Source organism: Diadema antillarum, unplaced genomic scaffold (genome assembly GCF_040938485.1).
Source record: "Diadema antillarum isolate AM-2024a unplaced genomic scaffold, OU_Dant_1.0 seq00000343_RagTag, whole genome shotgun sequence".
Lineage (NCBI taxonomy): Eukaryota > Metazoa > Echinodermata > Echinoidea > Diadematoida > Diadematidae > Diadema > Diadema antillarum.
This window is the reverse complement of record NW_027271355.1, coordinates 763,431-789,495: the sequence shown is the minus strand read 5'-3', so window position 1 is coordinate 789,495 and position 26,065 is coordinate 763,431. Positions and strand designations below refer to the sequence as shown.

The following is a 26,065-nucleotide window of genomic DNA, read 5'->3' as shown; positions in this document are numbered from 1 at the left end:
CAAAAAGTGACTATTGTATGGCATCAAGGATGAACACAGATTGCTTGCTGCTTGCAAGAAGCACACTACTGTAAAAGTGGAAATTTTCGTGGTGTTGAAATCAACCTGAAACTAGCGCGAAAATAAAAGCACACGAATACTTTTGCTTGCCATATGTTCCAGTAGTTGATGTCTTGATTCCGCGGAATTTAAAACATTTGAAACTCTTCTTACCCCACCGAGCGCGAAAAATTAGTCGTGCGAAAATATCCACTTTTACAGTACTTGTTGTGACATTGATGTGCCTTTTTCATAACTCTGTAGCAGCAAGCAAACCATTTGTTTGATTGGTGTACTTCAAAAGATAGCAAAAGCTGACAGACTGACATTGCAACAAATCAGCAAACACACATGTACCCCTGGTTCAATGTGAATAATGTATACATAGACACACTCCTAAATAAAAGCTGAGAAAAAAAAAATGACTGTCTAAAGAAGACACATCCAATGCATAACAAGGATAACAGATGTAGCACACCTTCAATGGTATATGTCCCAGATTACTGTCTTTGTTTACTGTATAATATCTGCTCAATGCATGTTGGAGTCCTTGAAAAGATATCCCTGCAAAGCACAGAGTTTTTACTCCTAATGAAAAACATTAGATAACACAAGTTTAACATCTTCCAGTCTGCAGTTTTCACTCTCAAAAGAATTAATCACCCTACTGCTCTTTTGCTGCTCAACACATCTCCACTGAAATGGAGGTAAGTCACATAATGATCTCGGTCACCTATATCAAGTGTGAACTCACTCAAAGGTCTGAGGTGGGTCCCACACTTTATTAGAATTGCTCTGTTTTGGATATCTCAGCCATTTCAAAACCAATTTTCATCAAATAAAAGTTGAAATCCTCATAGAATTACATGCTCTTTCATATTTCATGACAGGTTTCTCATTATCTCACCAAAAAATGTTAGAAACCTGAAATTAGGTCTCAACCAAAACTATACGATCCCTAACACAGAGACGAGGTAACCAGTCATAAAAACTTAACTTGCAACATACTATCACTCACCCCCAGACCTCCATATCAGGGTTTCCCCATTTACTTGATCTTCTCAAGGGTGCTACTTCTGTCGCTCCTGTGCCAGTCTCTCGGCTGCAAAGAGGATGTTGGCCCGGTCCTGAGGCAGAGAGTTGTGCAGGGTGTACCCCTTGGGGTCACTGGAGCTGGGGCCTTGGTACAGCAGCAGTAACTGCTTCAGGTCCTAGTAGGAGAATAAGCAAGTTCATAAGACATTCTAGCACTCAACACTTAGTTCTCATATCACTAAAAGTATCTCACACCACTATTTGTACATTTGGCATTAGTTTAGAACTTTCAAGATATTGAGGAATGGACTTCTTTCCAAGTTCTATAATAAGTCATGAACATGCTTTGAAAAATCAACCACTTATGTACAGGTAGTTTCTATTAGTCAGTCATATGGAATATGGGTAACATTATTGCTCATTGATGAAACATTGCAGCACACTTACCTGCTGTTTGTGATACATTCATGCAAGTGAAAGAGAGCAACATGTACAGAAATAATTCATGGTGATGGCTGTGACATGCATAGTGAGCTTAATGCTCTTCTTTTAACTCCTTTAGTTGGCTGTTAAAACTGATTCTTTCTCATATTCAAATAGATTCAACCCTTCCAGAAACACAAGGCAAGATACATCAATCTATTAAATGGTGGAATCCAATAATGCTTGAACTATATGGAGTACTGTTCAGTGAACTGCTAAACCTAGATGTATTACAGACAATTGTTGCATAACTCATCACACAGTCACCAGTTTTGATTCCAACCCAATATCCATTAGAAAGATTAAGTTTTCCTTCTTTCGATCTCTACGCATGAGTTGGCCCTCTCTAAAATGTGCCTCAGTGTGGACCCTACCTCATTCTGAAGTGCCAGGATGCCCTTCACAATCTTCAGCCGGGCTCTGGCAGTCCTGAGTGCCTCCCCCTCGGTCCCGCCAGCCTTGGGGCTGAAGGCGAAGCTGACAACATGGTGCACGGCTACCAGGTACATGATGGGAGACCAGGTGGGGCGCACCTTGCCACGGTGGAGGCTGCTGAAGTAGATCTCTACTAGGTCAGCCTCTTCCTCGCATGGGTGCAGGAAGGTCTCTATCGGAATGAGGCACTGGCAGGGGAAAGGGTGAGAAATATATGTAAAAGTATTACCACAAAATTGCAGTCAGCTACACAATACAGACAAGGTATTGTAAACACCACATATTTAGTGGGTCTAATTTTATGCAAATTGGGAATTTCCAACAATTTTGCAAGTAGTTAAATTCGCGATTGTGGAGTACAGTTCTGAATGGAGAAGGTATGCATGCACATCATATTTGTGTTGGGAGCAGACTTAATATTTTCGTGTGTTTCAAAATTTGCGAAAAGCACCCAACTCACAAAAATAAAAACCTTGTGAAATATTCAGCGTATACAGAAAATGGCAAGGATATTAAAAAAACAACAACATATGAGTGTCCATTTCAAAGACATAGGCGCAACTCTCATACAACTCTACATCATGCAATCCAAAAGACACTAGGTCTCCAGGGGTATTCATAGTACTTAATAAAAACAATCATGCCTGAAATTATTACTTGACAAATAATCTTTGGTAATGAGTCATTGTTATCTAATGATAATCACTTTGTCAAATCTGTCATTATTCATATCATCACAAACTTTGAAGCAAATTACAACTGGAGTCAATCAAAACGTTGAATATTGGGATAAGTATTGAGACCTGGGCACTGCATACCTGGGATGGACGTAATGACAGTGTCCTTATGACATCAATGCGGTCAAACCAGAGAGCCTTGCGAAGGTGTACACTGAACCTCTGCTGTAGAGGGAGGAGTACGACATGGGCAAAGAGCGGGTCCCCAAAGGACACCGCCTCGTACTGTGACAGCGCAGCAATGTACCTGAAAAGTCATTTTGAAACAAACAGCATCAAGATCATGTTCTCCACTTGCTGACTAAGCTTCCTACAAATATCTTACTTTCCTTCATCTCATTTTCAACAGATAGAGACAGTTGCATATTTGCTTGCCAGAATACAGTGAATGTTCATATGGAGTAACTGAAACATTAATTCTCCCTCTATCTATTATTTACCTTTTGCTTGTCTTTAGATCTGTCTGTCAATCTCTCTATCCACCCGTTTATACACCTATCTCTCTGTATGCATCTCTATCCACTGATCTATCTATCTATCTAACTATCTATCTATCTATCTATTCATCTACCTGTCATGTATATACACTTACACCAGTATGTACACTATTAGTTTCATTCACATATGCATACTCAAATGTACATTCACATGTATATGTAACATACAAAGCACACAAAACACTACAAAGTAACAAAAGGCAATCAGCTACTATCCCTAGAACACCTTATTCCCAACTGTATGTCTGGTTCTGCAACACAAAGCTTTAATCTTACAAATTGGACAGCATGTATGTCCAGTTGACAAGAAAATTGGTGTAACCACTGCAGTTCCTCAATGGGTCAGAATTTGCAATACTTAATGTGTGATTTACTTACAGGTCATGGAATGATGCTAGACCAGGTATTTTCTGATCAAAGTTGAGTGCCTTCATATTGTCTGGAGTGGTGTAGATCTTGAACAGTGCTGAGAGGTAATGATGAACTGATGGTTCCATGAATAAGTCACCAGCTGGAAAGAGAGAGAGAGAAATAAAAAAAAAGAAAGAATATTACTCTTTTATAGACATGCACACAAATATGCACACACATGCAATTAATTAAATACACGCAAACAAAGGGAAACTGACATATACAATTAGATTTATATACGTACATATGTATACAAATACCTATCTACACAAATACATACATGTACATACATACATACATACATACATACATACATACATACATACATACAAACACATACACAGGTATTGTGTATATGTGTGTACTTTGAGATTTTTATGTTGCAGAAAGACAAAGCACATTTCACACAAAGAAAGACAGAATCATAATTTTGCCAGATACATATCAAAATGATGACTGTTGAAAATACAGAAAAAGATGGTATGTAATCTCCTGTAACAGTAAGCTGTTACCAGGTTTCATTTCATTATCAATAACCTTGGTCATGGAAATCTGGGAGGTACACATAGAATTTGAATAACCCTGTAGACAAGTCCACTGAAAATTTTCTGTTTTTACATGAATTTGGGCATTTCAACCACTCCTGACATATTTTCAAACACCTGTTCCACATAGCATAAACAGTTGTTCATTTCTCTTGTTTTCTGGGACACCTGCAAAAACATTCCTGGCATTAAGGAATAGCATACCTGAGCAAAGCAGCATTTTCTCATATTTGTCATACCACACAACACATTTCCCCACATACTGATCAACAGACAAATCCACACAGCTCCAGTACTTTGTTTTCACACCTGTTTAACATTCCTAGATTGTAGATTCCTTCCTGTTTGTCAAATTTTACTGACTAGAATCACGTGCAAGACAAACAAGGACAATTCAAGGGTTGAACCTCTCACACTTCTTTATTTCATTCACTTTTGTCTATCTTTATTTCATTTTTCCAGAATGTTAATTAGTGTTAATTATGAGTCGTCTGGGAACAGCAAATAAATATACTGCCAAATGAGAAGCAAAGGGGAACAGAGGCTGAACACTGAATGGAGCTTACACCATTCTACTCATCAAGGTGCTTGGACTTGTGGGACTTGTGGGATATTATATGTATCTTTACAGATCAAAAATCATATCAAGACAAAAAGAGGACTAAATATAACAAAAATTCATCATGTAAATCTGCATCATTTAATCTTCACACAGTTACAGACCACCAAAAAGGAAAAAAATAAAAGAGGGGGAAAAAAATATCAAACTTAAAGGGCTATGCAGCATAGGACACATAGGGCATATGGCCATACAGTATGTCCCCCAAAAAATTACAACGGGGCCCTCCGCAATGATATCTTTAAAAATAGTGAATCAATCTAAATACAAATTCAGGGTATGAAACTATAACTCATTGCCCACATCTTAGAGAAAACCCCATTCGATTTGCTTCAGTGGTCAAAGAGAAATACAGAATTTTGTAGAGGATGTCGGGAATCTCTTCCGTCCAAATTCTGTCTATCATTCACACACAAGAGCACTGAATTGCTAAAATTGGAAGAATCAGACTCATGACATGCTTTACAACAATTCACATTTCTCTGTGACTGCTTAACCAAATTGAATGGGATTTTCTGCAAAATAGAGCTAAGATGTTATATTTTAAGACACTGAAGTAGCACTTAGACAGGTTGATCATATTGGGTGTTATCAATTTGAAAATCTGATTGTAATTTTTTGGGCGACTTACTGCAATATGTCCCCCAAAAAATTACAATCAGATTTTCGCATTGATAACGCCCAATATGATGAAATTTTTTAAATGCTACTTCAGGGTCTTAAAATATAACATTTTAGCTCTATTTTGCAGAAATCCCCATTCAATTTGGTTAAGCGGTCACAGAGAAATGTGGATTGTTGTAAAGCATGTCATGAATGGGATTCTTCCGAGTTTAGCACTTCAATGCTCTTGTGTGTGAATAATAGACAGTATTTGGACAGAAGAGATTCCCGACATCCTCTACAAAATTCCGTATTTCTCTTTGACCACTGAAGCAAATCGAATGGGGTTTTCTCTAAGATGTGGGCAATGAGTTATAGTTACATACCCTGAATTTGTATCTAGATTGATTCACTATTTTTAAAGATATCATTGCGGAGGGCCCCATTGTAATTTTTTGTTTGAACATACTGTACATGTCCTAACAGGAACTGCCCTAGGAACAAACTTATTGGACATGCTGATAATGGCCCACCTGTGAGGAAGACACAGTAAAGTCGTGCAATCTTAGCAGCCAGGGGAATGGACTTGAGACTATCCGGCCGCCATGTCTCCAGCATGAAGACCCAGCGCAGGGTGTCGGTGACTGCAGCCATGATGTAAGGGGGCAGAGACTTAACCGACTGGCCCTTCATCTCTCTATATGTATGAATGAAACATAATACAGAAGAAGAACTTTTACAAATGATAGCACTCATGTTCAGCAGTTAACATACTCAGAAAATTAACATTCTGAACACATATTATATTTCAGTCACTTTAATGGCACAATACAAAATATTTTCAACAATCTGAGTACCACAGGGACAATTGTATAGAATTTGATAGGCATACACTGGAGATTAAAAAAAACAAAAACATGTGCTAATTGAGTCAAACTTCGTTCATCCACCATCCCCTCTGCTATTTCCATATGACATCTTACTATACTCCACATTTTATCTACTTGTAATCCACTTGATACCAGCTGCCTTACAATACATTTGACAAACTTTGTTTTATTTTGTGCTCTATTGTACAGTGGACTCCCGTTATCACAAAGTCCTCAGGACCAGCAGTTTTCTTTCGTTATATAGGAATTTCGTTATAACCGAACAACTAAACAACAACAAAAAAACATAGAGCCGATAATTTTGCAACCTGGATTTTTATTTCGTTGTAACCGGAATTTCGTTATAACCGTGTTCGTTATAATCGGAGTGCACTGTACACTATCATACACACTTCATGCACTGCATTGGTAATTGGGAAAAACATGATTCATATCAGCTCTATTACACAACTGATAGATGCATGTGACATGAAAAATAACACAGCAAGACATACCAACGTAAAGAAAACTAACCAAACTACACCCAAAAATCCTCACTTGTGTCACCATATTACCATAGACATGCATGTAGAGTCATGCACTTGAGCATCTTTTTTATCTTTTTAAAACTTTTGTGTATACAGCATCACTGGGTAAAGATTTCTGCGAAGGAGCCCAAAACTCACGCTTTCTGTGCCTCAGAGAAAAGCTGGACCAGTGGGAGGAATGGCCAGTCCAGGGGAAGGAGTGGACCGGTGAGAGGGGGGAATGCCAGACTGGACAACTCATGAGGTCTACCAACAAAACGGGATCTATAAAAAGATTGCACAGTCAAAGAGATGCATGATGGTATTTATTAAGTCCCTCTGACAAATCTAAATATTTGACAAATGGCAAATACCACACAGCAAATAGAAAAAAAACAAACAAACAAACAGCAGCCCACTGATTCAATTCAATTCAATTCAAATCAAATTTCATTTCCAATATCCCATTTTTGTTTTAAATACAATTTCAAGGAAAACAAACAGATAATATATTATGAAGATTAGCTATAGTTGTCCATGATTTATGTTGCTGTGATCAATGCAGGGTAGCAATTATCAATGAAGATTAAGAAAGTACATTCTATCTTCCAAGACAGCTCAGAAGGGATAACTTGGAGCCATTGTTCCTTTGATTTATTCTTGCTGGTCTAAAGCACAGACTAGCAATATCAAATAAACATAATCAACATCAGTCTATGTATAAATGCTGAGCTAACATGCAATTTGTCAATCATATGCAAGAGAATCACACAGACAGATTGATTGACCCCTTTAAACTGCTGATAAAAAGGAGAGGGAAATGATTTCTGGACAGACATACCTTGACTTTGGCAATGAGTTCTTCTCCTTCCCAAAGTACACCATGTACAGGTTTCTAATGCTGTCCAGCTTCAGATAAGCATCATGCAGAAGCTCACCACGGCTTGGACTACGCTCCTTCGGTTTTTCACTAGGTGACGAGCCATCGTCTGCATCAGAAAATGTGAGGAATTCAGCCAAGTCTGCTGCCATGGGATCTCCTACACTGCCTTCTCTGTAGATGTAAAAAAAAAAGAAAATAAATGAAATATAATAAAATTGATGATGATGATGACGACGACGACGGCGATGACGACGATGACGACGACGACGACGACGACGACAATAATAATAATAATAATAATAATAATAATAATAATAATAATAATAATAATAATAAATGAATTAATATAATATGCAACATTTTTTCACTACCATACTATATCTTCCCAAGTAATAGCAAAATAGGGGGAAAAAGACTTGACATAACATCCATTCCCAGCATATGTGCTACAACAAAATCCGATTATTTGGTCTTTGATCAATTAGACGTCTTTTAATGTCATATTTCTCGAGCAGTTCTAAGCCTTTAAGATATGATCTGCAGCTTCCACAGTACCAAAATACCATGCAGACGCAGAATAGTTTCTCACTATTGTGAAAATGAGCAATATCACCTCTGAAGCTGTTGCAACTTCAGCCCCAATATGTTCAGGTATGTACTGCAGTGATTTCTTTCACTTGAACATTCCTTTTAAAAATGGCAGTCTTTACAAAATACTGTGGTAAACTATAATGAACAATAGCACAACTGAGGTGCATCAGGGGGGCATTTCATGAAGCATTTTGTCAGATATTTTTTTTTTTCTGATACACTGTTATAAGCTAGTGAAATCCTTGCATCTGATTGGCTGAGAGCAAATTTGTCAGACAAGTTTGTCAGACAAACACTTCGTGAAATGCCCCCCTGGACTGAATGAAAACCTATTTCACCATTTCAGTATTCTTATCATAGACTATGAAAAGACAAAATGAAACTGAAGGAAGTTTTGTCACTTGTGGATATCTGTGGTCACATGACCTGCAATACTCACGATAGGAATTCAGTGCTGAAGAGGACAGTGGACATGAGGTCATGTGCAAAATGCTCACAGCCGGGATGTAGGCGGGCAAACAGCTTCATGGCTGCCTTGTGGTACAGCTTGCTATGATGCTTGCAAGATTCCACCTGTTGAACCTATTCAAACCAACCAGATCCATTTCATCACAGCATTAGTACACATATTAGTTTTTATAAAATGAATATCACACTATACGGAGTGACAAGGCATCATACGGAGGGGAAACAAATAGTAAGAGTGCTAAAAAGGAGAAAAAAATGAGAGACTGTGAGTCAGAGGTAAACTCAAGGAAAAACATATGTTACATTACAGGGAAAACAAAGATCTCTTGAACAGAAGGATACAGAAACAGAAGTAAACACAAAAGGAGAGGCAGAGATACGGGGAATATTCAAGCAGGCAACGTAAACATACAAAAAGGTTCGGAGGCATTAAAAAGGCAGACACATATGCCAATCAACAAATTATGTTGAATATTTTCAAAGATTTAAAGGGGATGGCTAGTAACTGATCAGTGGGAATGCTGAGGGATGATTGTTCCAATCCTTGTGGGATTCATTTAAGAGTACATTATACATCTATTCTTGTGTGAAAATTATTTGCTTCAGAATGGTCTCATATTCAAGTAATGTGCAGTTTAATGTTTCCAGGTAAGCGTCCCTGGTCAGTGACGGGGCATTAATCTGCACATTACTTGAATATGAGACCGTTCTGAAGCAAATAATTTTCACACAACCGTAGATAAATAATGTACTCTTAAATGAATCCCACAAGGACTGGAACAATCATCCCTCAGCATTCCCACTGATTCCCACTGATCGTTTACTAGCCATCCCCTTTAAAACCAGGATAATATCAATTGACCAATGAAACTCAATAAATTTGCAATGTACAGGGCAACTCTTCAAGCTACAAAGGTGTCATAAATGTCTAGAATACAAGGATCAGCAAGTGTTCATTTAAAATTTTTATACACAGCATATGAAATAACTTTGACACTGACTTACCTATACCTTAATTTGCAAATCCTCTATTTGGAAAGAATTAGCAGTTGAAAGGCGCTTATGCACTGATTATAGCTAGCGAGAAGACATTCATTCAAACAGATACTAACTGATAAGCAGAGGTCTCTACAGAAATAACAACCACTAGCTCTGTGATCATCAAATAAAAAAAGCAAAACAAAGCTTGAATGTCACTTCTATTGTTTCTTACCACACACTGGAATATTTTGATGAGGAAATAAGTTGCCATGTGCTCGTGTATTGCAAAATGTTCTGCGAGTCCATTGTTTCCACCCGGGTTCTCCCGACAGAAGTTCTCCAGGTAAGGAATGATGTAGCAGCTGAGGACAATGGGTTCGAATTTCGAAGCCACACCCTTGTGGATTTTGATCAGCTGGTGGGTCAGTCTAAAGAGAGCCAGGCTGTATCCCAGTGTTGACCTTCGCTGGACACAGGGATGCACTCGGTCATCACTGTCGTCGTGGTGACAGCTGAAGCTAGGAAGTGGTTGAGGAGAGTACCTCTTTGCCTTCGACGCTCCATACTTCAAACTGGAGTGCAATCTGTAAAGTCAAGGAAAAACGGTTGGCATCATTGTCCTCTCCTTCTAAAATCAAATTTATGGTCTCAAAGAATATCTCATCACTTCTAGATAAGATAGGAATATGAGTAACTTTCTCACCATTCTTAATAATTTCTAGAAATGATTTTTAATTGCCCTTCTCATTCTTTGTTTTTGTATCTAAAATGATAAGCGTCATAGCATTGTGGAATGAATGCTGAAGAACATATGCAAAAGTTGGCTATTACTTCCAAGAAATATAAATACACATAAGAAAGAGAAGAGAATGAAGGAATGACTTACTGAAGATTGTGGACAGCTGAATGGAAGGATGATGATTTCATGTACGGCAGCAGCGTATGGGTGACAAACTCCTCTATGTGCTCAAGACAGTCAACGGCTTTGAAGGATGGCTGAAGATGAAGAACAAACAAATGCACACATTGAACGTTTGTGGCGGCCTTATCAAATTACAACATTCTTTATCCTATTCATGTATGTTTTGGTCTTTCTTTTTTGATTTCTGATTGCAAATGAGATGAATGTGACAACTCTAACAATTTGCATGTAGGAATCATTTGTCTACTTTTATTCATGTGATCTTAGATGCAGGGGTTCTACTTATAAGGGAAGTGCATAACATAGCTTGTAATAGCAAGCTGCATAAAATGTTACAACAGCAACTGACTGTAAAGATGTGATCAAAACTGCTGAGATGAGGGAATGAGAACAGAAAAGACTTCTGGTGCCATTATTCTAAAAACCATAAGACAGATTGCAATTTGAAACAAAACAGAACAAGCATTGACGTACATGATACAATATCTGACTCACCTGCAGCATACTCTTGACATAGAAGGTTGCCAAAAACTCCAGGGCACTACCAGCAAGGGACATGGCCTCTGGCGAGAGGACCTCAGTGCATCCTGTCATCTCAACCAACCAGCGTTGGGCGCATGCTTCAAGGGGTGTGGTCAACCCAGTCACATGACTCCAGTCAACTGGGGGTGGGCAAAGTGTCTCCTGCGATGGTTCCCCGTTTGTGGCATCATTCCTAATATAACCAAAGTCAAAAGAAAGGTTAAGAGTTGGAAAACTATGCTTGAAAACCCTAATCAGTCTCCCGAATGAAAATTAAAATGACTCTGAAAATGACTCCATGGCATAGTGTTACTCTAAAATTCATCAGAACTGAAATCAGATTTGTGATACTGCATCCACCAACACCAGTGAATATGAAAGAGAGGAAGGTCATTCCACATACAATGTTTATACAGCTGTGTCTCAATGTAGAGGTGCAGCAACAATTACGCACATCAGATATACATTTCATCAGACATTAGGTGGAGAACTTGCTGTAGGCAAGACAACCGATATACGAGAATATCACAAATATTTACAATTGAATGACACGTGCCTTAAAAATCAAAATAACAACAACCTATTATGACGATGAAAGCAATATATATCATGTAATGTCCTGTTACATCTTAAAATGGCAGTACCGGTACAGCAGGTACAGAACAAGTGGATAAGACAATTTTTTTCTTTTGTATTAAAAGTATAGGGAACATATCTATACACAAAATGACATATTCATCAAGGCAGTAATTCAGGCATTAAAAATATGCCCAACAAAACGCAACCCCCAAATCAAACATGATTGTATATGGAATGTAGGGTCACCTCATTGCAAATCTTGCTTGTAACTCTGCAGCTGTTCCTGCCACCTGCACCACCCCCTCCAGTAATGAGATGAGGACACTTGCTCTAATTAGCTGTAGCCTGTGGACTTGGTAGGTGACCTCTTCTTCCATGGAGGAGAGAGGGAGTACTGATAGTCGTTGGAAGAGCTGGAGCTGCTGCATCAGCAGTGGGTACATTTCACTAAATTACAAAGGAAATGTAGACAGTGGTTGAAAATTAGATGCACGCCTCTTTGATATAATAATGCATCAAAAGATTCGAGCCATTTGTATGAATTTGAACTGATACAGAAATGTCAGCATCAATATCACTTCAACACTTAAAAACACTTACAAGAGGTTGGAATAAAGAATTTTGGTACTTTTGTTACAAAAAAATATCATCAAATCATTTCATTGAGCGCACAGAACATATGACTTGGAAGGAAATCTCCCAGTAAATTGGGCACTAAATACCACTGGTCATTAGTCAAATAGCTCATGGTTGTTGACATATCACACATTTTCCCCTGAACTCACCGGTAAGCTTCACATGCCAGGCCGTACCGCACACATGCTGACCAGGCTCGAAAGCTTTCTGTGCTGAGGTGGAACGCCTCGGCTACATTGAGGTTCATGTTGGTAGGTTCCACTGATGTGTATCTCAGAATGGCCGCCTTAAGGGGATGTTTGGAGACCTGAAACCAGAACAGTTTAAGAAGGAATGTCACTTCCCATTGTTTCATTTCTGAAGGAACAATGTGATGACATATGATACACATGGATTGTGGGTAATCTCTAACATTGTAAAACAAAGCAAACAGCCCAACAAATGTAATTGTTTTTCCCTTCATTCATGCATTTCCTTCTGCCTTTTACCAATGCTCATTGGTATGTATCAAATCTTGCTTCAAAAACGAGAAAGGCAAACATACAAAGCATAAGATAGGAAAGAGATTTGATAGACAGCATACAATGCTTGGCAATACAAAGCTACAAGTCATAAACAATGCTTTGCTAAAAAAAAAAAGAAGAAGAAAAAAGACTTAACACATCAAGAATAGATCTGAGGTTCATTTGATATGACTTATCAATAATTGATCAAGGCACTCGATGTCCAACTCACCAGTGTGTCTGCTATGTGTCTACGACTGACGCATAACACTCTGATTAATTTCATTGCAAGAACGGTAGGGTGGCCATACAGGTTGGAAACTGGATCTTCTGCAGCAGTGAATCAGAACATTACGAAATGATGCCAGGTTTAGCCAAACTACAATAATAACATTGCTAGAAAAACAGGTTTTCAAAATCAGTACCAGCCAGTTTATGGATTACAAATATAGTGATCAACGATCACAAGTTTATCTAAAGACAACCCCACTCTCAAGTCAGTAGCTGCAATAGTAAAGGCAAAACTATTTATGTGAAAATGATGTTAGCTCTCCTCACGTAAAGACTGTTAAAAGAGAAACTTGCTGGAAAAAGAGTTATGTCAGTCAAAATCAAGTGATACACACCCTGCCTGGTCCATGATGTGGTTGGCAAAAATTCTGCAAAAACAACACGGACAAGGCGGGGACATCGGAAGACGGCAAGCGCTGAGTCAAGCGAGTGCCTGGCGATACGGATGAGGATGGACAGTGAGTTGAGGATGGCCGGAGGAGATGGTCTCACAACCTCTAGGATGTATCGCAGTCTGGGGAGCAGGGACATCTTAAGGAGACCCTAATGACATTGGACCAGGATAGGGGGAAAATCGCGTAGTAAAAATACTTAATCATGCCTGGACCAATTTGCAAGACATATATTTGGTAAAGAGAAGCGCATTTTCTGCATCTAGAAGGTAGAACAAAAATTACATTGAGTATTCATTTTTTTTTTCATTGAGTAATTACACACTTAAAAATATGACATAAGGATGCCTTCTGTAATACAATAGGTTTACAAGTGAAATATTCCATTTAGAACATTGCATTGCCCTCCTTGATAATGAAGAATTTCACATTTCCATAGAAGAACTGCTGAGAGAAATATCAGAGTTTTTTTCCTCATTTAATTGTTAATAGTTAATCTCATCTCATCTTTAAGAATGTTTTATTATGCTTTTCCAAAGTGAGCGCTCTACAATATTTATCATAAATACTATTGGCATCTCTCCTGCTACAGACAAATGCTTGACCACTGTGTGTATACTGAAGAAGTTCCACTGTATCTCAAAAGATTCTTTCTTTGTCTTTTTATATAACCTGACAACTTTCAGTACCAAGGAGTAAATGGCCCTTTTCATCTGAAGACAAGTGTATCTATTTAAACCAGAATGTGTCATGTAACAGGTATGCACTGAGACAAAGAGACGTAGACTACCTTGATCACATCTTGACTGGCGATGTGTTGATCTGGTTTGCTCTCCTTCTGGTCCTCTTCTTCTTCTTCCTCTTCATCATCATCGTCATCTTCATCCCCTTCATCTCTCTTCTGTGGCAGCATCGGAGGCACGGCGAATCCCTGATGCCATGTGTAGATCTTGTCCAGTGCTTCCTAACAGTTTGATGGCAGAAGAGTATGGTAAAAAGATGAAATAGGATAACATGTCTACTGTTCCTAAAAGAGAAATTTTTGAAGAAAATCGGTATAATAGCAGCAGCAAGGCCCTGTAAATCAAACTAGGGCTACATGTATTACAGCTACTGCAGCAACAATCACAACGCTTGAAACTGATTGGTTATGCAATGCTGTTGAAATTTAGTGGCAATTATTGCAGGTAACAATCACAGCAAATGTTCTATGAAATTAGGTCAACATCAATGCAAGACCAAGTGCAGTCTACTGCTGTGCGCCATGGAAATAGTCTATTTACTTCACACTCAAGGCCCGACAAACAACTGGAATCCTGCCTCATTGGATTACCTCATCGCCAGGTTGGATGATCAAGGCAGCAAGGGCCTCTATGCCAGCTGATAGGACGCCCTCGTTGGAGTCATCAATGGCCCAGCGGAGGAGGAAGAGAACACCAGCCTTGAGGAGCCTGGATATGAGGGGGCTCTTCAGGTCTCCACCCAGGCTGTCTGTACGGTACTAAAGCAACACAGTGAATACACTCAATTACGTAGTCAACATCCATGATGATTGGGAGAATTCCTCAGTTGCTAGTTGCAAGGAGAATACAGAAATCTGCAGTATTCCACATTATGTGTCTAGGTGTTTGTATATCCATCCAATGGCTTGGCATGGCAGTAATGGTGATTACGGTTAAAATGAAAATAAGACTTTTTTGTTTTATTTCATCATCATTATCGTCATTTTATACCATCATTACATATGTACCTCTACCATCATAATAAATCACAATCGTTATGATAATCAGCATTAGAAGTAGCCATAGTAGTAAGACTAGTAGTAGCAGTAGCAGTGGTAAAAGCAGTGGTAAAAGCAGTGGTAGTAGTAGTAGTAGTAGTAGTAGTAGAAGTAGTAGTAGCAGTAGTAGAGGTTGTTGTTGTAGTTACAGCAGCAGTAGTAGCAGTAGAAACTAGAAATGTCGCTATGGCGACCGATGCCTCCGCAATAATGCATGATTCTCCCAATAGGTGTATAGTACAATGTCTTCACAATGTGTAATGACAGTTTCACATGACTGGTAAAATATCGAAATAACAGGTTTGTTAGAAATATCTTGAATGTTCACTTTCCACGAACTGGGTTTGCTATAATTGTCTATTAAAGAGTGCAGGTACATGTACACATATTTGGGGAATTGAAATTTTTACTTGACTTCTGACCGACCTTATCATAAGTTTATGCATTGAGTATAATTTTCAAGGTATGAAGAAAGAGTGTAATTACAGTACAAAATATATCTTTTTTTTTTCATTTAAACCTGACCTTTGACCCTAAACCTTTGACCTTTGACCTTCTGGCTTGAAATTTCCAAGAGAATCTCCATTAAGTAATACATGTACGCATATTAAATTTTAAAACTAATGCAATCATTGCATATACTAGTATATGAGGGAAATAGTAACATTTTGAGGAGTTGACCTTGACCTTTGACCCTGACTATTGACCCATGACCTCTAAATTCCCTAGATAATCCCTGCCAGTCAGTACATGCATATGTACCAAGTTCCATGAAGATACATTGAACCATTTGCGAGAAAAGTGATATTGCAACATTTTCACCTAACCTTTGACCTTTTGACCTTTGACCTTGTGACATAAAACCCTCTCTGGAGAATCTTTACGCAGTAGTACATGTCTACACTAAGTTTCAAGAAAATAACTGCGGGCATTGCATAAATATGGGGGAAAGAGCAACATTTTTAGCATTTGACCTGACCTTTTGACCTTTGACCTCTTGCCAATGTCACTAAAATCTACCCAACTAATTGTCCCATCATACATCATCCTTGGACCAAGTTTGGTGAAAGCTGCTTCATCCAGTTTTGAGTTATCACATAAACAGATAAATTGTAGGATTTGACCTTGATCTTTGACCTTTGACCTCTGTCCGATTTCACTGAAAAACTAATCAAGTAATTGTCCCATCATAAATCATCCTCCAAGAAAGTTTGGTGAAATTTGCTCCATCCAGTCTTGAGTTATCGCGTAAACGGATACAATTTCATGATTTGACCTTGACCTTTGACCTTTAGCCGATTTCACCCAAAATCTAATCAAATCATTGCCCCATCATGCTTCATACTTGGACCAAGTTTGGTAAAATTCCAGTAAATATTACTCAAGTTATCGCGTAAACGAAAGCGGACGGACGGACGGACAACCCGAATAACAAAAGCTGTAGTACCAGAAGCAGTTAGTAATATAATTACCATTTCCATTCTAATCATTATCAACATTATGTTCTCAAAAGATTCCAACTTAAAATTTGGACACATCTTTCAAGTACATTCGAAGGAGTTGGTGAAAAGAGAACCCCCCCCCCCCCTAATTAGCCATGACGGAATGAGGGATGACTCACATTATAAATGACCCTTGCCAAAGTCTGCAGGGCTAAGACCCTCTGCTGGATGACGGCACTGCGAGATAGGGTGAAGAGTTCTTCCAGAGAGTAACCAGGAGCCTAGTATGGACCAAACAAGAAGAGGTTTCTTGGAAAATCATGTGCACAGTATATCATGAAAACAGACATTCTGTTCCTGTCCAAATACAAAGTTCTGTGGCACAGCTTCTAGCACTATCAAAAACACATCAAAAAAGTATCAAAAACGTACCATACTGAGTATGAAGGTAACTTTGGCCAAAATAAATACAAATTTATTTATGAATTCAGCAGAAAGCAAACTAGGAGCATTTAATATGACAAAATTAGCCTGTACAGCAAATTGGAATATTATTTTGTTTTGGCTTTATATTTTCAGTTCAAGCCCCACGGAGTGTGCTGGTTCATACGATTATGAATAGCTTATGAATAGCTTATGAATAGCTTATAGATTATGAATCATCTTAATGCATCTTCTTACATCCCGACTCTTAACAAACATAAAAAATTACAAGAATAATTGGAATGCTGCCAGAGAGAATATCACTGAAACAAGAGAAATGTATGAAGTTTTCATTTCTTCAAACCACTGTTACATATACATTGGATGTGCTATATGCACTGTTTAGGAGAAAACATTACAGAGTATTATAAGACTATATAGACAATAACGCAGATTTGTCAGTCATGACTTAACAAAGATCTAATCAGGGTACTCTACAGATCAAAAGCACAACAGCTTTTAAAAAGACCCTAAAAGAAAAAAAAATGAAATATTTTCCCAACAAAAACACTTGTTTGCTGATGGCAAGAGATATTGACATTGAAACCACACACAAACAGCAAAAACACACAATTTTGTCTACCAACCTCTTGTTCATCTCCATGGTGATACAGCCCCTCCCTGACAGGCACTTTGGCATTCCTGGAAACTAGCTGGCCATTAAAGTCAAATCTAGCTTGAGATTCCCTGTCAGTACTCTTGCCTGAAGGTTTGGGCAGGTCACCCATCCACTCAAGTTTGTCACCCTCCACAACTTTCATGTTGAGCCACTTCTTATTCACCTCCACTGGGAATGCTGTAAGGGAGAGAGAAAATTAATGCTATAAGAAGGGCTTAAAAAGCAACAACACAAATAGTAATCATGCACTAGGGTGAGATCAAGTAAATTGTGATTGATTCATTGGCGCAAAGTACTGTCAATTAATACAATGTACAGTTGAACCTCTCGTATCCGGACAAGTCGGGACCGGGGCTCATCCGGATAAGGGATTTGGCCGGACACGGGAGACTCAATGCTTTATACATGTACATATACATACACATGTACTGATGTAGCCCATTGTAGTACCACATGTAGTAATGTGTATACTGCAACCTTTTCATTGTTACACTCAGTAACAGACCCCAAAATAGAGGTTCGTGTTTGCAAGAATGAAATCATTTTTTAAAATAAATTCTTGGGATGATTTACCTAAATAATTATTAATAAATGTATCAAGTAGATCTTGAAAATAAACAGTACGAGTCGACGAAACTATGCTTCAAAATTCGATTATCACGGCTCGGCAAAGTCGACTGTAGGTCGCCATTGTTAGATGGTCTCCCTCTCTCTCTTTGTGTGTGTACTGTGTGTGAACAATTTTTGAGTGTTCAATATCATTCATTGCTCAGCCAATGACTCGAAACAATGCATGTCTATCTACTCATATCGACGACTGTGTATGGACCTATATGTGGCAATGCGATATGAGAGGACTCGAGCGCATAATCTGTCCATGTTCTTGCGATGATTTGGGGATGTTTGTGATGTTGAAATGTCTAAGGGTAGCAATTTGGAAGAAAATTTGATGTAATGTATGTTAATCATGTTGGAAGTAATGTGTAATTCATGTGTGTTTGTGTAGGAGTTCTCAAGGAGTTGGGACTCCCCCTTTCCTCCTGTAATTATTTTTAAAAAAATCACGGCGAGATTGCGTCCGTATAATAGAGAGATCCGGATAAAGGGAGGCCGGATAAGAGAGGTTCAACTGTATGTGTTTATATCTTGTAACTTTTCAGAAGATGTTGCGCAATATGTTAGTATTTCAATACTGCTTTGGCAACAGATATTAATCATCCATCATGCTTTGGCAGCTGGCTGCAACTGCGTCCTTTTGAATGATTCACATATGTGCTGTCCTAAATGATTGATTTGATAGGTTCTATTTTTGTATAGGACATGCACATGTTAATGCTACTAATTTTTATCAATATCCAAAGAAAACAGAACAATAACAACAACAACAAAAAGCAAGTACCAAGAGCATTGTATGTTACACATGGGCCTTATCGCTCTGCATCAATGAAGCACATGTACAGTGATAAGAAATATTTTCACAAGTTAAAAGTACTTAACAAGTAGCACTGTGGACTTTCTTTGAATTCCCTGAGAGTCTTGTCTAACCTGCTGTGGAATCAACTTGAGCTGATTTCTCTCCACCCATAATGGCTTCTCGTACACTTGAGGTTCCAGAATCCTGAGCGGGTGCTCCTCCATCACCAGTCTTCGGTTCCACAGATGTGTCCATCACCTCTTCGCCTTCTCTCAGAGGTGATGATGCCTGTTGTGTGGACACAGGTGGTGGTGGTGATGAAGATGATGGTGATATTGTTGAATTGGGTGCTGAATGTGATGGCAATATCGACTCATTCTCTCTGGCACTCTCTTGCGGTTGCTTGCTTTGCTGATTTTTTGTGCGTAAGAATGCTAGTACACCTGGATCTGAAATAAGTACAAGTGCATCTTGCTTGAGAAATAATTGGGCAATAATCGCCATCAACATCTTTTGTGAAAGAGTGACGTGTATTTTAACTCCATTAGTCAATCTCCACTACTAATCTCAAAATTGTAATAAGTGTACTGACATATTCCTCAAAATCTTCCCTGCCTATGTTATCTTTATTCCAAATTGCAAATAATCAATATACAGTCAAACCTGCCTTAGCTGACACCTGTCTATAATGGCCACCTTTTTTTGTCTCCCTTGGGTGGCCGCTATAGACAGGTTTGACTGTATTCTCATTTCATCTATTGTCCTTTTTCTGTTTTTATTACTGTCCAGTCTCATATGTTAATTCCCACAAGTCTTCTTTCCCTCTTACCAAGCATTGCTTTCAATCTCCCCTGCTCCTGAAGGATCTCTTCCTCAGACATGGCAGCCATCTTGGACACATTCTCCAGATGGATGTCCTGTGCTTGTTGCTTGGCAACATCCTTAGTGACACCTTCTGCAAGTAAACCTGAGCCGTCGAGCAATTTGCTGGCTGGAAACGATGTTGATGATGGCGCTGATGTCATCGATGCCAAAGCAGCTGTGTTTGCATGCACCTCTGGGGGCGTCTGCTTCATTGAGTCTGTGACGGTCGACTCAGCCGATTCTTTTACAATTGTGAAAATTTCATATTTGTTATCAATCCTCTGATAATCAATGCTTCAACATCAAATGTGCTGACTCTCTTCAAACAAAATGATGCAAAAGGAAAATCACAGAGAATCAGTAATAAAAAATGTAGCTGAAACTTTTTTCTCCACCTGATTGCTTTTGTTTTCTTATATTTTCTGTACATCTAACAGCAAAAATGAATATATAGATGGAATAAATCACAGCTTGGCAAGATCTGTGCTCATCTTAGTACCTATTCATCATTTTTTCCAACAATTAGGAATCATAACAACAAACAAGAACACTTCTCATTATTACCTTGTGTTTCCATAGAAACCTCCTCTGATTCAGGTTTCCCTGGTAACGTTGCTCTTGTTGGTGGCTCCAGTGTCACTCCAAAGTCTACAGGAGGGGTTGACTCAAACTGCTGTGCAAACAGACTCTGTTTCTTCTTAGACTTGCCATCTGTCACCTGGGACAAAGAAGTAAATGTGACAATATGGTTCTTACGGTTGAAATCTATGAGCAATGCAGTTGATGACACATTATCATTATTTTTGTTTTGCCAACAAAATACTTAGCCTTATTTTCAATATTGAAACCAGGAGGTTATCAATTCTAAATCATTAGAAATCAAGAGTCATGTGATCGACTGTGCACCATCTAACTCAGAATGTAGTCAAGCAAATTTTACACAAACATTGACATTGGGATGGTTTTTATTACTGTGCAAAAGTCTTGTAGTGAAACTGTTTTATTGAAACATTCTGGCTTCAAGTCAATGATATGGAGGTATGGCATCAAATTTAGAGTAATAGATTCATGCACAGTCCATAAGAGTGAGAAATATTTAAGTTTCTTGCAAGGCTGATGTTGCACAACTTCAAATGACTTACATGAGCAGGTAAAAACAATTCCTTTTGATAGGCTCTATGCCCAATAATATCCATGCAATGACAATCTTTGTATTCTGTAAACAGATGCAGTTATTTAACCTTCAGTGATTACACATTACCTTAGTGGCTGAGATGTTCCTGTGAGGCACAGTGGGAAATCCATGATTGGTAACTTGGGGCAAAAACACAGGTTTCTGTCTTGTGTCGTGTTCCTGTATGGAGAAATTCAATGATTTGATGCTTAAAAAGTTGGTACTTAGCAACTACATAAATTTACATTTCTTGAGCTGGATTTGCTTGCACGAATGACAGCATTTTATTTACACACATTCATACAGGATCATTGCGACATTTGACAGTAAAGTTTGGTTGCCTTCATCATCTTTTTAAACTACACATTAACTGTCAATGAATACTATCATCAGAACTCAACTATTTCTCATAAAAGTCAAGTATTAAGAAGTGACATTTAAAATCTTAAGTGCGGAATGATTGACGTAATGAACAAAACATTCTTCCACTGAATGTGAAAACTGACAGCCTACTCGGGATTATTCTACTATATTTGTTCAATAACAATCATCACATCCAGCATCCTATCTTTCAAGCTTCCTGTACCTCAAACTTTTCATATGAACAATAATGCCTGTTGACATATGAAATTCTACAGCAAATATACCAATCGCATAGAGACACCATGGTAGTGATATGCGCTATATAAGCACTGTGTTATATATATATTTGTTTTTACTTACCATTATCCTTGTCAGCACTGCTGTTATATGTGTATCATGCCCTATTGGAAGAACATCAAAGCAATAATTAATCACAAAGTCAAGATGTCTACAATCACAATGTGAGCATGGATGTCATCTATCAAAATATAGTGGTGATTGCATAAAACCACTGTTACAACCAATGCTGCTGATACACTACCACTACCCAAGTGATATTAGTAGTAATGAATATGATCTCTATAAACATCAATTACATAATGAACACTAATAAGATACATTGATAATATTGCAAAATTAACTACCCAGTATATTGACAAATATTACAGTGGAAATGTTACGGGGTCCATCAGATTCTCACAGTAATGTCAATAATGTAGATAATTACATACACATAAAACTGAAATGCTATAACTTCCACTACACAAACAAACAAACAAACAAACAAAACAATTTATTCTTATACATAATATTGCAAAATTAACTACCCAGTATATTAACAAATATTACAGTGGAAATGTTACGGGGTCCATCAGATTCTCACAGTAATGTCAATAATGTAGATAATTACATACACATAAAACTGAAATGCTATAACTTCCACTACACAAACAAACAAACAAACAAACAAAACAATTTATTCTTATACAATTAAAAGTCAAATGTGTTAAATAGATTCACATAAAGCAGTTCACTGCACTTACTATCCATAGCAGCTTCTGGGTCATCTTCCTCATCATCATCAAGGTCAAAGGTCATCCTCTGCCCTACTTGAGGACAAGATGCTGATGGCTTAGCAAACACAAAGAAATAAACCAACAAAATAAGACAATAGAATCATATTGTTTTGATACATATATACATTCTGACAGCTTCAGAGTAATCAATAAGTTACTTTATTAATGAATAGAAAAAAAAAATACTCATTTAAATGTCAAGAGCTATTCATATCATAAACAAGAATGCAGTTACACACCCAGGGCTGCACACTAAATCATTTTTTTTACCGGTCCGACCTGTCTATCAGACCAGTAAGTACCCAGTTTTTCCATGTTTTACTGGTCCATTCCTCAAAAAGTTACTGGTCCAACAGCAATTTTACTGGTCAGGGACCATCGGACTAGTGTCAGTGTGCAGCGTTGACACACCACTGCTAACATATTACTCATAATTTCATGCTGAACATGTTTGTATAGGGTCAGATGATTACATAAAAAGGCCGTTGAAGTATAGTGATTGATCTGTTGACTTGAAAGTTCTAATGAAAGTGGACATCAAAGAACAATGGCATAAAAAAAATTACACTTACAAAAATTTCTACATATGGATCATCAGATCATTGACAAATTTAAAGCAATTAAAAATTTGGTTGTATCTTTCAGTGCTTGATGTTTGATATTCCATTGATCTGCTAATGCCACATGATCACAACAGCACACCAATTTGAAAAATTACTAGAATATTTCAAGAAGAAGAATTCCTTTCAAAACTATGCTCAAGTTCTTATTAGACCAAGGCAGACGCATAAATATTTGTCATACTATGAGAAAACATTTAAAAACTTCATGATGCATTAGAAAGTAGTAACACAAAGCATGCATAAGTTCTGAAATTGAGCAGTCCTTGTGTTAAGATCACTACACCTTAAACACAGGATAATCAATTTTACTCTAAAATACTTATGAAATTGTTATTTTTTTGAAGTGTCATAAAAAAAAGAAAATCAGATAAATCAAATAAGGAAATGTTAATTCTCTAATACTTCTTAACATTGATTAGATCACAAAGATAGCAGAACTACACATTGAGCTTACCGTGGCTGAACCAGAATTGCGCTGATTAGACTTGAATTTTGAACGTTTCTTGGGGAGCGACTCCATTGCTGGCATGGCTTGGGGTAATCCTGGGGGAAAAACATAATCTATTAAAGTACTGCAATAACTGCTCAGAGACTCCAACCCGAAGCACCTTCTGATCGGGAGATTCTCCCGCCTGAAACCCCTAGCAAACGGGAGACTCCAAGTTTATGTGTGCGAAGTGCGAAGTTCCTAGGGTTACAGATGCTCTCTGGTGCTATCTAAGGCTTATTCTTGCAACATACGAAAGCAATAAGTAAGAAATACTTTCCAACGGGAGACATTGAGCCAGGGCGGGAGAAATTAAATCTCAAACGGGAGAACGGGAGATTTTGCAAAATTGGGTTTTCGGCGGGAGATCTCCCGTCGAAAACGGGAGAGTTGGAGTCTCTGACTGCTTTATTTCTCGATATGCAATATGCCTCATAATTAACAGAATAAAAGATACTCTAGCAAGACAAAAGTAATTGTTGAAAGGAATACTAGGATCCAAATAAGAACATCAGTTGGGGACTAATAATCACAATCAGAAGGCATGAATTGTTCTAAATTTTGTCCTACTCATAGACAACTAGCATTTATTGGCAACTGATGTTTGCTTGTCTCGCTAGCATGGTTTTCCTTTTTCTTTTCTTTTTTTAAAGATCTTGATACACTTAGTAGCTAATATGGCCTTCACTCTTCTTCCTCCCATGCCCCACTAAAAAAACAAAAAACAAAACAAAACAAAACAAACCAAAATACATGCAGATGAAAATAACAAAAGAATAGTTCATTTTTAATCAATGTTGACTATCAGCAGAGAGCATCAATTCATACCTGGCATATATCAGGAAAGGGCAATAATGCCCCTGAACAACTTTATCTGTGTAAAAGAATTCACCAAACAGAGCACTGTGTTACAAAGTGGAGAGCCAAAGCTGTCCATGTTTAACATCTAAAAAAGAGAAGGTGTTTGAAAATGTGACACATGATTTAACAGACCTGGTATCGTGACGACATCCTTGGCAACGTTCACTCCACTGAATTCCTTCCTAGTGTCAGCAGAGAGACCACTGTTTGATTCACCATTAGATGCCTTGCGTTTGTCTGCCTTTTTCACTTTCACTGATGGTGTGCTCTTCTGGGCCAAGAACTGCTCCTGTAGTCTAAGGAGGTCTTCCTCCGTCTCTCCTGGTTGGGGTCTTTTATTCATTTTTTCAGCAATGCTATATCTGTATCAAAAGATGCGTACAGACATGGAGTATGGGGTGAGTTATAGTCCAACTTTGAAGTGCTTGATTGATCTATTTGTTGAAATGGCCAATGCATGGTGGTGATGATGGCCACATGTACATCAGCAATTTAACAGTTTTATTATGGTGTACAGTTGTACAAGCATTTACACATATGGTAAACTTATGTCTTAGTGACGAATTGTATTCCTTATGACTAATAAGGCAAGAAAAGAAAAGGTCAATTGAATGAAACTTACTGACACCAAACAAATGTGGTCACCCTTCAAATTGTTCATGCAGTTGTGACTTAATCCAAAGACTTTGCAGACACACATCCCTCCAATGAAATGGTGTGCAAACCCAAAATATCTTACTTATTTCACTAGCAGTGCATCATTTTGAAAATTTACAATACACCATGGAGGTATAGCTCTTGGAATATATCTACAGTTCCACTAACAACAGCTGCAAACATCTTACTATCAAAGGTGACAAAGAAAGTGAACTCGATTTGTTTCCATCAATATCATGGGCTTAAATGGGGCTGTGGACACAGAATGTGCACAGGATTGTAGTTACTAGTGATAAGCGTATTATAGCTAACAGCACAGTGCATATTTGCTTTATGTAATAGGCATGCTGCTGACATAAAAAGGGTTTTTGTTGTCATTTGTCACTTTTTCCTTCATTTTTACAGGGTTGGCTTGTGTTGAAGATTTTTTTTTTCTTTTTCTTCCTCAAACTCAGACTAATGTCTTTAATCCTGAAGATTGTTGCATATATCAGCTGATTGTGTATAAGTTCTGTGTGTGTGGGTGTGTGGGTGTATTTGACCTCTTTAACAGCATTTCATCCTGCTATTTAAGATCCACAGTAAATATACAGTCGACTTCATGTAAGTCTATAGCTCATAGTCTATGTCAAATAATTGGCTAGTAAAGTCAAT

General features: G+C 38.0%; 1 protein-coding gene across 1 annotated transcript; it reads right to left on the bottom strand.

Annotated features, from left to right (window-relative positions):
* Positions 1 to 1,062: 1,062 nt before the first annotated feature.
* Positions 1,063 to 25,097, bottom strand: LOC139730929 (RNA polymerase II-associated protein 1-like). The gene is made up of 27 exons (XM_071641812.1): positions 24,887 to 25,097; positions 23,861 to 23,949; positions 22,751 to 22,838; positions 22,068 to 22,108; positions 21,432 to 21,524; positions 20,735 to 20,888; positions 20,136 to 20,411; positions 19,438 to 19,755; positions 17,861 to 18,069; positions 16,970 to 17,071; positions 14,902 to 15,069; positions 14,359 to 14,532; positions 13,512 to 13,719; positions 13,118 to 13,215; positions 12,532 to 12,689; positions 11,993 to 12,193; positions 11,141 to 11,360; positions 10,610 to 10,719; positions 9,956 to 10,307; positions 8,714 to 8,856; positions 7,642 to 7,854; positions 6,960 to 7,085; positions 5,938 to 6,101; positions 3,605 to 3,737; positions 2,811 to 2,976; positions 1,932 to 2,180; positions 1,063 to 1,250 (listed from the first exon to the last, which is right to left on the bottom strand). Exons 1-27 carry the CDS (start codon positions 25,095 to 25,097, stop codon positions 1,110 to 1,112), a joined length of 4,605 nt encoding a protein of 1,534 aa, XP_071497913.1. The 3' UTR covers positions 1,063 to 1,109.
* Positions 25,098 to 26,065: the final 968 nt, after the last annotated feature.